Raw genomic sequence first — 13565 nt, forward strand, 5'->3', positions numbered from 1 at the left:
TGCGTTAGGATGTTTATACGCCCTGTGGTTGAGCCCAGGTGTTATGTCGAAGTCGTAAATGATAGGTGTAAAAGGCGTTGTGCGCTCGCGAGTCTGGCCTCTGTAAACTGCAGGTGGGACGTATAGTTCGCCAGTGCCACACGTGGTGTAGCGCGCAAAGCAACGATTATTACCTTCAGGAGGGCACGTCATAAACCGCGTTGTCTGTTTGCTGAAGCGCGTACTTCTGTATGGAGCTGAGGGGTGTTTTTATGCCAGCATTACCTTGGACTTGTATATACGGTTGTTGCATGTTTTACACCGCGAGACAGCTACATTAAAGAGGCACTAAAATGCAAAAACAAGTTGACTTCAAATTACGATATACGCTATGTTAATTTCGTACATGTTATCCTAATTCGAAACTTTGATTCCGTTACGAAGCTACAATCAAAATTATATCGGACTCTTTCTTGCTTCGGCGCCAACGACGCTTCAGCTCGTGCATAGGTGTTTTTAGTCCATGCTGCGCGTGCACACACGTGCCACGACTCCACGGAGCAGTCCCGGTGATAAACATAGTGCGCGTTGCGAAGTGGACTGCGGCTTCGCTGTCCGAAGGAAGTGAAGATAAATATTATCAGTGGAACATTGGCGAAAACTGTTGTGGGCTACAATTCAGCTAATCGGTATTGAAAAATGCAGCACTGCGCATCATGGAACACTATACACTCTTAAAAATGAACTTCACCGCATAGCATGCTCCTAGCCAACCATCATGTCGAATGATATCGTTATCTGCCCTGATTTGTTGAAAACGGGAGGCGTACACCTTTTTTGTGACAATTATGAACAGCATAAGTGTCACAAAAAAGGCGTACGCCTCCCGTTTTCAACAAATCAGGGCAGAGAACGATATCATTTGAGATGATGGTTGGCTAGGAGCGTGCTATGCGGTGAAGTTCATTTTTAAGAGTGTACGATCGGACCCGTTCCAAATCGACACGCCCATAATAGGTATGCGCGCGCGTCTCCTGCTGTCTCATTGGATGCCGCCAATCTTTGTTTCTTGTGAATCCATTCGTTGCCGCCAAAGAAGACTCTGTTTTCATTGGGTTTTTCTTCTAAACGGTAGCGTTGTGTGAACTAATTTTGTTTGGATTGGACCAATTCAAACGCAGAGTTTCATTTGAGACCAAGTCGTTTTTGCATTTTTATGCCCCTTTAATGAGGGACACGACAGTGGACATCACCACTCGTTCGTTTGTCCCTCGCGGGGGACGACTCGACGGAAGCAATGCAGGTTTTTTGCAGGTTTTTAGGGGACCTATATGTTTTGCGCCTTGGGAGCCTCAGAGAAATAGCGTCGCCGTCATTACGCATGCCCAAAACCACAACTGCGTTTTGCGCTTTAGGTACGCACGCTATTTTTCGAAAATATCGCGGAGACGCACACTCTAAAAACAGAACTTCACCGCATAGCACACTGTACACCAACTGTTGCCACGAATGATAGCGTTATCGCTTGTGATACGAAGAGAGAGGGGGATGTACGCCTTTTTGTGTCAATTTGGATATATGAAAATTGCCATAAAAATTCGTACGCCCCCCTCTGTCGTCCAATCACAAGCGATAACCCTATCATTCGTGGCAATGGTTGGCGCACAGTGTGCTATGCGGTCAACTTCTGTTTTTAGCAGGGTGTCGGAGCGAACCGAAAACCAAAAAACGCTATTTTGGTGCGAACCGGAACGGAATCGAAACCGTATACGTTTATTTCGCTCAGGAGGGAAACCGAAAAAATTATTTAACGGTTTTCGGCCCAAGACAAAAACTTTGCCGGTTTGGACTACGAATAGGCGAATGAAACTGACGTCGTGTGTTCTGTAGTCATGTCATGGATACTTTACGAGGGTTACGGTTACAATGGAATGTATGTCGGTATACTATGACCCTTTGGCTCCCTTTGTAACTTTTTATCGTTCGCGCACATAAACTTAGAGGTACATGTGACCGGTTGTGACTCTCTACCAATGTGCCGTGGTGTTCGTTTTAATTTCAACCGCCCAAACTCTCCTCAACTAAACAACGACCCATGAAGGCTGCGTAACGGCTTCTCTATCGGTAATGTCGCTCAACGCGTCCCTTGTCTTCTTCTTCTTCTTCTTCACTAACTGAGCGGGAGTTGGAACTTGGTGGCTATCCAAAAGGGCGCCTGCAGCTCCATTTCTTGTGAGTTTCGTCTGAGAGCAGCGAAGTTGAATACATTTAGGTATCCGCGAGGGCAAGCGCGTGCGAAGTGGCGCGTCTTTTGTGGACAGGACACGAAGAAAAGAAAACAGAGCCGTCGAGCGCGTTTGTGAATGAATGTGTTCCTCGATTTGCGCCGTACTCGTGCGGTGGTGCTTACTGGCTAGGTAGCAGCAGCAGACATCCGGATGGGACGTGATCGTACCAATCCAGCAATAAAGCACTTTACGTATGACACCACGACAAACAAGTCCGTCTGTATCATGCGCTTCAAGAAAGGAGAAAGCCTATTTGAACAGATAGTCACGTACAGGAACCAGGAGCTATCAATTTCGCAGCTGCCTATTAATATTAAATACCATGTATGCGGAATAGACGGGTTTACATTTAGCAACATAGTTTTTTTTCTGTGAATGAATATGCCCACCAGAAGTGGAACTAGTTAAAACCGGTATGAACCGTTATTTTTTTGCTCCGGAGCAGAACCGGTACCGGACCGTTTATGATAGAACCGGAACGAAAAACGTTTCGGTTCGACACGTTGGTTTTTAGAGTGCAAAGCTGACTGGCGTTCTTTCGCGGCTTGCGAGAATTCGCGCAAGTGTGTCGTCTGCAAACGGCGGAGGACGTTGACAACAAGAGTACGGTTTTATTTCACGAATTATCTTTGGTACTAGCGGCGCGATTTTTATTTTTATTTTTTTCTTTGGGGGGGGGGGGGCGTGGTTGTCTGACGTAGCAAGCGAGGAACGCAAGCGCACCGCTCTGAGCTATGAAAAGCAGATTCGTGCATTATAGGGGCTGCATCACGAGGCCCCTTGTTCTCGCGCTATATTCTACAACCATGCTGCATGGCGGAGCGGGTTAAGGCGTCCCGCTCGTTGGTGGTAGCCAAGGTCGTGCTGAACACTGGGAGGTGGTGAGTTCGAATCCTACCACCGGCTGTGCTGTCTGAGGTTTTCCCTGGGTTCTCCGAAGACTTTCCAGACGAATGTCGGCACAGTTCCCCCTGAAGTCGTCCCAGGACGCATACTAACTTCCCTGTCCCCCACTCCTTCCTGCTGTCCTCTGTTCACCTGTCCACATCTGTACGCCGCTCATAGCCACAGTTGCTTCGCGGCGCTAACACCCAATCAAAAAAAAAAAAACTATATTCTACACTTTAATGCCACCAAGCTACTGTCGCTCTCGGATGGATTCGAACCCGCAATCATGTGCTCAATAGAGCACATATTTTTAGGCACTAACAGATAGCGCTCTTCGTCGCATAAATTGTTGTAGGCCAACCAACCTTCGGAATCGTATCGTTTTATCTTCTGATTAGAAGGAAAGTTAACACATAAAAAGGTGTGCTCGCCCTGTCTCAGCTTATCGGGAGACAGAGCGATATCATCCGCGATGATGATTGGCATACTGCGTGCTATGCGGTCGAGAGCGCCCCCTGTTAGTGCCTAAAAACGAGCTCTCTAGTGATCAAGAAATGAGGACGACAGTGCCACGATGCTAAAGGTTCTGGATGACCAGAAGATGCCACGACACTTGTCTTTCGAAATGAGCCTCACAGTCCGTGATGTACGCTTCGTGTGTGTGGTTAAACGCATTCCTACAGTTATGCGTGGCGCAACTTTTCCGCCTCGGTCACAAAATGGTGGAATTATTGGGCGTCTCGAGGCCGGCCAATCACAACCTGGTACGTCACAGGCGCCGCACCAGCGGCACCTGTGGTAAAGAGGGCCTGCTCGTGGGGCTGTGGATATGTTTCCAAAAGGAAGAACATGCTTGCCGATGCCTCGGACATAGACCTCCCTTGTCTCTCCAAGTAAGCGCTAGAAGGAACGGTACGAGCGTATAGCGGAAGTCCAGGGACGTTGCAGCGGCCATATGTATACAGGCGTTGGCGCGGGCACGACCTCTCTATAGGCGCGGAGGCCCACGCGGTGCAACCCCCTTGACCCTAGCCCACCGGATGGAGGGGTCGGAAAGGTGCATAAGAGCACTCCAGCATGAGCGCACTGAAGCCGTGTTAATATCTTCCGATGAGTCACGCGTAGTTCAGCCTCAAGAGGTTCTGGAAGGAACTGTTCACACCTTCTGCAACCCAGCAACAACTCCTGTCCGCTTCAGAGATCTTGGGGGAGTATGTACCCTTGGACGTAGTGCTGCGATGGACCATCATCGTGTCACCATCATGTCATGGTCTTGCAGACCACCATCACCATCATGTACCACCGTCATGTTCGACAAAGGTCTCCGTTTGGTATATCCTCTATCTACGACTGCTGCTGCTGTGCTGTTCAATTACTATTGGGTATTACCATCGAGATGAATAATGTTTCAAGTGATGAGCAACGGCACGCAAATTTGCATTTGCACTTTTGCAGAACTCAGTTTTGCGCGGCCTTTATTGTTGTTAACTGATCCAGTTGTGCGCTGCACTTCTCACAGATTTGACTAGCCACTAATTAATTAGTGCACGTTGGTCAATCGCATTAGGGAAGCACCGCGAATCTGGAAGAATAACAGCGTACACGCATATAATTCGATGGAAAACGTCGTCGAAAAAGCGGTGTTCGATGGTTCCCACTGTCATGTGGGAATATACAGTTTTTTTTTTCTTATCTTTTACGCAGTTTGTATAATCAAACTATGAGAGCTATCTAGATGTTAAGAGGCCGGCGTAGTTCTGGTTTTGGCTCGTTTCCGTATCGATTTTTATCTAAGTACGTGCTTGTTTTAGGACTTTGAAGAGTGTGGATTAAAATTATGACTGCCTCCAATGCTGTTGTCTCGCATGTTTGCGAGAACATCTAATTAAAGAGCGAATTAATTAATTTTACGTAATTAGTCATCCAGTAGTTACATGCGCTTTCCCACAGGATGTCCGCATGGCTGCATAACCTGCCTGTAAAAATGACATTAATGCTGCTCGTAGAGCCTTTTTCAAAAAAATCTGTAGACGATTTAAAAAAAGCACCCTGTATACGTAAAGGGATCTGCACCGTGCTTCAAAAATTGTGTGTTAAAAGTTGTGTGTTGACAATGTCGCTTCCTACCTATCGGTATATCAATCCCTCACGCTTAAAAATGAACTTCACCACATAGCACGCTCCTAGCTAACCATACACTCTTAAAAATGAACTTCACCACATAGCACGCTCCTAGCCAACCATTATCTCGAATGATATCGTTATCTGCCCTGATTTGTGGAAAACACGGGGCGTACGCCTTTTCTGTGACAATTATGAACAGCATAAGTGTCACAGAAATGGCGTACGCCCCCCGTTTTTAACAAATCAGGGCAGATAACGATATCATTCGAGATAATGCTTGGCTAGGAGCGTGCTATGAGGTGAAGTTCATTTTTAAGAGTGTAATCCCGAATGACAACGTTCTCGCCCCCGATTTGTTGAAAACGAGAGGCGGAGCCTATTTTGTGCCGTACATAATGGCACAAAATAGGCTTCGTCTCTTGTTTTCAACAAATCGGGGGCGAGAACGTTGACATTTGGGATGATGGTTGGCTAGGAGCGCGCTATGTGGTGAAGTTCATTTTTAAGAGTGCTGTATCAATATTGAAGAAGGTGAACACTCTGAGAAGTCCCGTCTCTTTTGTTCATGTTCTCTCTTTTTCTTTTTCTGCAGAACTTCAAACTATGGCTCACGGTCGACGAAGTAGCCTAGACTTCCCAACAGGCTCCGAACACTTCTCCAGAATCAGACGGGCCAGCTGCAAGCCGGACCTGGTGAGTCTCGTTGCAGACGACACCCGTTTCGTTTGCAGACGACGTGCTTGCTTCTTCTCGCAGACGATTTTTGAGAACTCGTGCGGTTCCGATTATCTTTGAGTGGTGGACAGGGTGTCTACCGACCTGGAAAACTGGGAATTGTCAGGGAATTTTGAAGTGACTGGAAAAGTCAGGGAAAGCAACAACAACAACATATATATTGTGATGATGAAGTGGGGAGGTTTTCCACTCTAGGAGTGGAACGCTACCCCATAGGTAGGGGTCTAATATGAGTGGTGACAATGATGAGTGATGACGATGAGAGATGACGGGAATGATCGAAGTGGCGATGACGATGCTGGACGTGATCGTGATGGTGAGAATGTCCGAGGGCGCTGCTGGGGTCATAATGAGTCCTTTAGGCCTGTCGCCTCAAAGAAGTCAACCACGTGACGTAAGGCCGCCCTTGGAGTCGGCCGCGGTGTCCCAAGGGCCGAGGATGGTCGACAAGTTGAAGGGGCGGCAGCCAAGGGTGGCAAGCTGTGACTGCAGTGTACGCCTCTCGTTGACATAGGTCCGGTAGCGGAGGAGTATGTGCTCAACGTTGGCAAGTACGCCACACTCGTTGCACATAGGGCTAGCCTCACAGCCTAGCTGGTAGCGATAGGACGGAGTGAAGGCCACATTCAGACGTAGCCTGTGGATGAGTGACTTCAGAGGACGAGGAAGCTTTGCAGGCAGCCGGTATGACAGCGTTGGGTCTACATTTCCCAAAGAGGACATAGTTGGAATGTCGTGTTAACACTGTAGGGTAGACCAGGAATCGGACAAATGCCTGAGGAGGGATCTTCTGTCTCCTCTCGAGAGTATAATGGGCATAGAAGGTCGTTGTTGGTGTGCAGCGGCAGCGTCGGCCTCGTGGTTCCCAGTTATTCCGCAATGCCCCGGAACCCACTGAAAGGCAACGTAGTGGGAGCGATCTTGTAGGGACTTCAGGGCGCACAGGATGTCTATCACCACTGAGGCAAGGGAACCGCGGATGCCCATGTTTTTAATGCACAGGAGAGCTGCAGGGAAAGCAAAAAGCAGCTGAAGTCATGGAAAATCGCAGACAAGTGCCGTGATGATGAGCGGCGAATTGCGAGTGCCGACCGGTGGTTGAGCGGCGATGCCGCAGCAATGTTGCCGCGAGTAGGAGTTCGCCACAACAAGCTCTGAAGCAGAAAAGTAGGGTAGCCTCACTAATACTTAATAAATGGTCTGTTTTGTGAGGGATATCTGTATCAAAACATAGGAGCAGGCACCAAGTTCCCCTTTCTTTTGGTCAGGGATTTCGCTTGAAATAGTCAGTGAAAACCTGGAAAAGTCAAGGAACTTAAAGGCTGCAATTTGATAGACACCCTAGGTGGAAGACCGTTTGATGTTCAAATGAATCGGATCGTGAAGACCTAAACACGCGCTTGCTTTTAACTGAGTGCGTAAGAGTGCACAGGGTATGTGTGTCAGTACATTGAACATAGGTAGCAGCGAATGCAAATAGTAGTAGTTGTTGTAATAGTATAGTTTGTAGCGCGTGGCTTACTCGTTTGGCTGACCATTACAAACGCCGAGACTGGGAGGTGACCCGGTTCAAAATCCCGGCACCGACTGTGCCGTCTCGCTGTTTCCTTTAGGATTTGTTCAGACGCATGTTAGCACTGTTTCCTGACGTCACATGACGTTATATTGGCAGGCGAGACGCCGGGCAACACACTACGACATTTTGTCTCTGCGCGGGGGAGAGTGTAAAGGTTGGAGAGACCACGTGACCAAGTGTCTGTCCATTCACGAGGCAGTAATAATAAGGGGATATTCGTAGACCCGTATCTTACCCCTTAATTTGGGTAAGGGACCTAGCAATAGGGGAGAGAGGGAAACCGGGGACCTGCGCAGATAGCCGACCTATACTTCCATGGCGTCACAGTCAACCAACCTGCCCGCACTATATAACTACGGAGACATCTCGCTTCATCTCTGTCGTCCGTTTAACTCCACCTATATATCCATATTCGCATCCGACACGTGTGTACCTGTTCTTTTCCTTCTTATACTGCTCCGATCAATACCGCTCGGCATCCTTACAATTCCCCGCCCGGCATTGTCAAGTGCAGTTATGTCATACCACGCGTTCCTCTTTCTTGGCTCTTTTACATACATGACCGGATATCATCCTTGCTTCCACTTCCGGTCCATTTACCGTAAGTGCTGGCAATAACCACCCTCCATCTTCATCCATATCCACCCTCTCCGTCTGTTTGATACTGTTCGCGTCGTCTTCGTACACCTGTATTTGATTGCAGCATCGTGCTTGCTGTTTCGCGGAGGCATATTTCTTCCTCTTCATGAGGTACCTCTTTCTCTTTTCTTCCCCCCTCTTAATCGATTCCCCCCGGAGTCTCTCTGGACTCGAGGTTTAAACCCCCTATTTTCCCGAAATAGCTCAAGCTTCCGCCACGAACGACCGCGGTTGTTCGCTAGTCTTCCGTGTGCGTGGGACCCAGCTTTCTATTTATTATTCCTCTGCTGCTATAGCGGTAGCGGGTTTCGTGTTCGTTCAGGCAACAAGTGGTTGAAGTGGTTGAAGGAGTTACAGGATAGGATGATAACGTGATCGCTGCGTTTTGGGAAACGACTGTCGAGTAAATTGAAAGTAAACAATGTATTTTTGTTGGGTCGTACGCTATTGCTCTGCGTGCGTTGATTGTTCGACTCTGGGGAGGAGGAAAGGGATGATTCACACACACAGAAAAAAAAGAAAAGAAGAGGGAACCATTGGGCGCTGAACGTTTTTGTTCATTTATTTTTTTTATTTTTTTTCAAGACTATTAAGTTTTCCAGTTAGACCTGCCGGGTAGTTTTTTTGGCTGAGATGCCCTCATGTCGAGTAGAGTCACTAAGTAGGGGAAGGAGGGGCAAGATGAGACAGAAATTTGCAATTGAGTATGGAATTTTTATTTTTCGTGTTTTTCCAAAATAAACTAGCCATAGGCACATTCTCAGAGGTCTAGAGCTTCTGATCTGTAAATCAGAAGGGACGCGGCCGGTTCTAAAATAAACACAGAACAAGAAATTCAAAAATGCAGATTGTCTAATCTTGCTCCAACCCTCGGGGCAAGACGAGACATCGCGTGGGGCAAGGTGAGACACGCCGTGGTAATGAACTATACGAATTAGTTTTTGCAAGTCCAAGCACCTACACAGCCCCCTTGAGCCCACCGCCCACATGATGTGCTATAAAACCACACAGAACCCGGTGCTATTTTTCTCCACCGTCCTTTGCAAACAAGGCACCGCCAGTCTGATGTGTAGCTGGTAGCTCGCTTTTGAGTGGCGCGCTTCTGCTTTGCTGGAAATATCTTAGGAAACAGGAAAATTTGCTGGAAAATCCTAGGCAATATGCAAAAAAAGGAATCTCTGAGGAACGAGCATAAATAGTAGTTGACTTATGAGTTTCTAAATTACATTAAATTTAAATTGTATTACATTTAAATTACATTAAGTTGTCGCGTCTTGCCCCGTGCATATCATCGGATGCATTAATTTTTCCGTTAAACACCGGATAACCAAGAGTGCCCATATTTTGCATATATCTAGACGAATGAATAAAGAAATACGATGCGGACTTACATTGACAGAATATGCCTGCGAAATGCTGCTGCATAGCTGACAAGAAAAAGGACTACAGAAAATCGCGCCTTTTTTGCGGGTCCCGTTCCAGGCAGAAGTAACCGATTCTTTTTTCTCTTCAACGCAACCACCAATCCGGACAATTCTCACGTGCAATAAAGCGGACATGCAAAGCCACCTATGAGTAAAGTTTCAAGCGCATGGAGCAACACGTCTCTGAGACAGGCGGCGTCGAGCAAAAAATGTCGCATCTTGCTCCGTGCCTCGTCTTGCCGCACCTTACCCTGAGTGCATACCAAAGTAGAACCTGCAGTAAAAGGACGCGGACAAGCTTTACTTTAGTATGTACTTCAACCAACTACCCCGCTTCAGCCCACTTGTCACTAAGTAAGGTACGCTGTTGAGTGACTTCAGTGTCGAGGTGCTTGCTTCTATAGGCAAGGACGGGGTTCACCCGTATATCAGTATACGTAGATGCTTCGCGCAGTGCACAGTATTGGTCAAGAGGACCAACCCTTCACTCTTAGAAATGAACTTCACCGCATAGCACGCTTCTAGCCAACCATCATCGCGAATGATATCGTTATCTGCCCTGATTTGTTGAAAACGGGAGGCGTACGCCTTTTTTGTGACATTTATGCTGTTCATAATTGTCACAAAAAGGTGTACGCCTCCCGTTTTCAACAAATCAGGGCAGATAACGATATCATTCGAGATGATGGTTGGCTAGGAGCGTGCTATGCGGTGAAGTTCATTTTTAAGAGTGTTCCTCGTCCCAGGGACTGGTAACGCGTTTCGGCGCCAAATCAAATGAACCCCCATCAACTAATCGTCGGAGCATCGCTTTTCTGGCTGTCTTCTCTGTTACAGGAACCCTCCAAAAGCGGAGGTTTTCGTATCAATTCAAATTGCCTTAAATTTTGCCGGTGTATGCTTTTCGGATTTCTCGGGATAAATTGAAAAATTCGGAACCCAGGATACCGTTGAAGACCAGCGGCATGGCCGTGTGGGTAAATGCGTCCGCGCTCGTTGGTGGCAGCCAAGGTCGTACTGAAGACTGGAATGTACTAGTGTGTTCGAATCCAAACCACCGGCTGTGCTGTCCGAGGTTTTCCTTGGGTTTTCCGACCGATTTTCCTGACGGATGTCGGCACAGTTCCCATTGAAGATCAGCCAAGGACTTCTACTAACCTCCCCTGTCCCCCACTCACTCGTCCCTTCTGTCCTCTCTCAATCTGTCCACGTCTGAACACCGCTCGTAGCTACAGTTGCTTCGCAGCGCTAACACGAAATAAAAGAATACCGTTGCGGCCATTGCGTATGCGCTCTGGTATAGCGTAGGCAAGGGCGGCTAGCGAGCGTACGCTATTCTTCAGGAATAGCGTGCATGCTTGCTATAGAACTCTTTGCGGGAGCAACCAGGACTCCAGACTTGTTCGTTGTGGTCGAAAAACGAAATAAAGCGAAATATTACAAATAATAAATTCACACATGTTGTTTCATAGCGCCCTATCGGTTGATATTAGTGAGTTTTAGTATAACATACGCTGTCGCGTTCGCGTACGTAAGGAATAGCGTGGTGGTTCTGCGCAATGTGCAAAGCTCCGCTTGTGTATTGTGCATGCGCAGAACCACCAGCGCTATCTCTTACGTACGCAAAGGCGACAGCGTACGCTATGCTAAAACTCACTATTACCTCATGACTTCTGTGGCAGATGATCGCTTCGCGACACTTGCGTCGCGTGCGCTCTAGAGACTTGCGGCCGAGTATACAAAAACGTATTTTTGTTCTGTCGCATGGCGAGCACGTAGCGTACGCAGAACGATAGCGTATGATGCACTAAAGGTCTTCGATAATTATTTGTGGCTATACGTCGCACGACAGCTATGGCCATGGGTGACGTCACAGTAGTCGGACGCCATATTCATTTTGCGCACCTGAGGATTCTTTGACGTTCGATGGAATCTCACCACACGGCCCCCCGTATGCCTCTCCACTGCCACCAAGTTACTGGGGACCTAGACCGGGTTGGAACCCGGCAGCCTTGGGATAAGAACGCGGATATGTCAGCAACTGATATAGCGCGGCTTTAAAGTAATAAGGACTTGTAATAGAATAACACCGTCTATCTACATGTATGTGTGTCTCAATCTGTATTAACTCGACGTCTAATAAGTTTGCCTACAGCAACATCTGTATTTATAAAGTATGTGTATCTGTAGAGTTTACAAGAGGTAAAGTTTATAAGGAATATGTTATCAACTGACACGGCGGTTTAAAAGTAATAATGAGTCGTAATAATAATTAAGTATCTACCTATCTATCTGTATATCTCAATATGCCTTTATAAAGTATTCCTTTTGATCAGAAGTGATCGGAAGTGAAACCGCAAGTTACGGTTTCAAAGCAATGTGGTAAAAATCGCACGTATTTCAGATAAGAGCCATTCTTGAGAAACATTCGCACCCACGAACTCAAAATCATTATTTTCTGCTGTCACGTGAACACGAGCTCCCAACGGCATGTCCTGCGGTCGAGTCCCTACGGGCCCTCTTCGGATCCGCCCCAGCTTGTCTGCCTCCTTCTTCATTGTTCCTCGAGAAATAGATGTTGGGGATACGGAGTCACGCCAGCAGCACAAAATCCTCGGTTTCAAGCGCCGTGTACGTTGCGCGCTCGGTGAACCCGTTCTGCACATTCGAATGCGTCGTTCGGCATGAAATACAGTCCCGGGCGATCCACTGAGTTTTAGAAACTGACAACTTGCTGCAACTGAAACTCTAACGTGCATCACATCTTTACAGGAAATATCGGCATCCTGTGGCAAAACCAAACCAAGAAGGAGAGAGGAATAAAAGCCGTCAAGATTGGTTAATAAACTCGTTGACCCGCTCCTTTATCCAGTCCGCGCGCAGAAGGCGCCGAATTGTTGATATTTCTATCAGCTTGTATATCGATATATATATATATATATATATCGATGTAATATCGATATGAATATCGATAAATATCAGTATTTTAAAATTGTCGATAATACCGCATATGTATGCATAATATCGCAGACAGCCCGCCAATCTGGACCGGCGCGCTCTATGCCGGTGAGGGTTCGTGCGAGGAGGTCAAGGAGGTTGCAAGGCTGTAACAAATGGCTGCGGGAGGACTTCCGACTTCACTCGACATTACGTCACTCGGTCTCCTTAGCATGGAGGAAGGAAACACAGGAGCGGCCCTTCCAACTTTTTGCCATTGGGACGGGCGTGCCAGCTTCGCACTGCATTCTGGGATGCTCCTGTCTACCATGTGACCGCTCACGTGACCCCAAGAGCATGCGCAGGCCAGCTCCCAAAGCAGACGACGGGAGCTGTGATTGTCTTGCAGTTCAGATACCTGCATTGTAACGAACACCGCGCGTCCAGCTTTATTTGTGTGTGTTGGGAGGTTTACTCTTGGTTTACCCTTCTACTACAAGACCGGTCGGAATCTGCAGGACAACCACGCAGGACTAGAAACATCATTCGCGGCAGTGATGTTTGTGTGACAACGTGGCCGCGTTTTGTGTGTTTGTTGCTGAAGTGGTAAAGCATGCCAGTAATCACATTTGTACAACGATGGAGGAAATCAATTGAATCTGCAGATGTAGCACAGCGCCAGCTTGCAAAGGAACGATTCAAGATGACTCTCTCACAGACAGGGGTACGAAACAACCGGTCAAGTACGTGCTTATGACGGAAACGTTATCCCGTGACAGAGCTGCTTTCTGTTGAACGACAGCCGCAACCGCGGTAAGAACATGACAAAACGTTGTTTCCGCGGTGGTGCTCACATTTTAAGAGTAAGTGACTTTGGAAAAGCACGAAAAGCAGCGTGAGCAACATAGCGTTGCCAATCCGAAACTTTAGAGAGGATCACGTGGTGGACAGGAAGTAATGGCGGTTTTGACAGGA

The 13565-nt window shown here is 47.5% G+C and overlaps 1 protein-coding gene across 1 annotated transcript in view; it reads left to right on the forward strand.

The window, feature by feature from the left end:
* Positions 1 to 13565, forward strand: part of LOC135391283 (microtubule-associated serine/threonine-protein kinase 3-like) — a 207525-nt gene that overhangs the window by 33642 nt on the left and 160318 nt on the right. Inside the window, exon 2 of the mRNA XM_064621486.1 lies at positions 5872 to 5972. Coding sequence (XP_064477556.1) covers positions 5883 to 5972 — 90 coding nt within the window. The 5' untranslated portion in view covers positions 5872 to 5882. The remainder of the gene's footprint in view (positions 1 to 5871; positions 5973 to 13565) is intronic.

This window comes from Ornithodoros turicata, chromosome 4, assembly GCF_037126465.1.
Source record: "Ornithodoros turicata isolate Travis chromosome 4, ASM3712646v1, whole genome shotgun sequence".
Classification (NCBI taxonomy): domain Eukaryota; kingdom Metazoa; phylum Arthropoda; class Arachnida; order Ixodida; family Argasidae; genus Ornithodoros; species Ornithodoros turicata.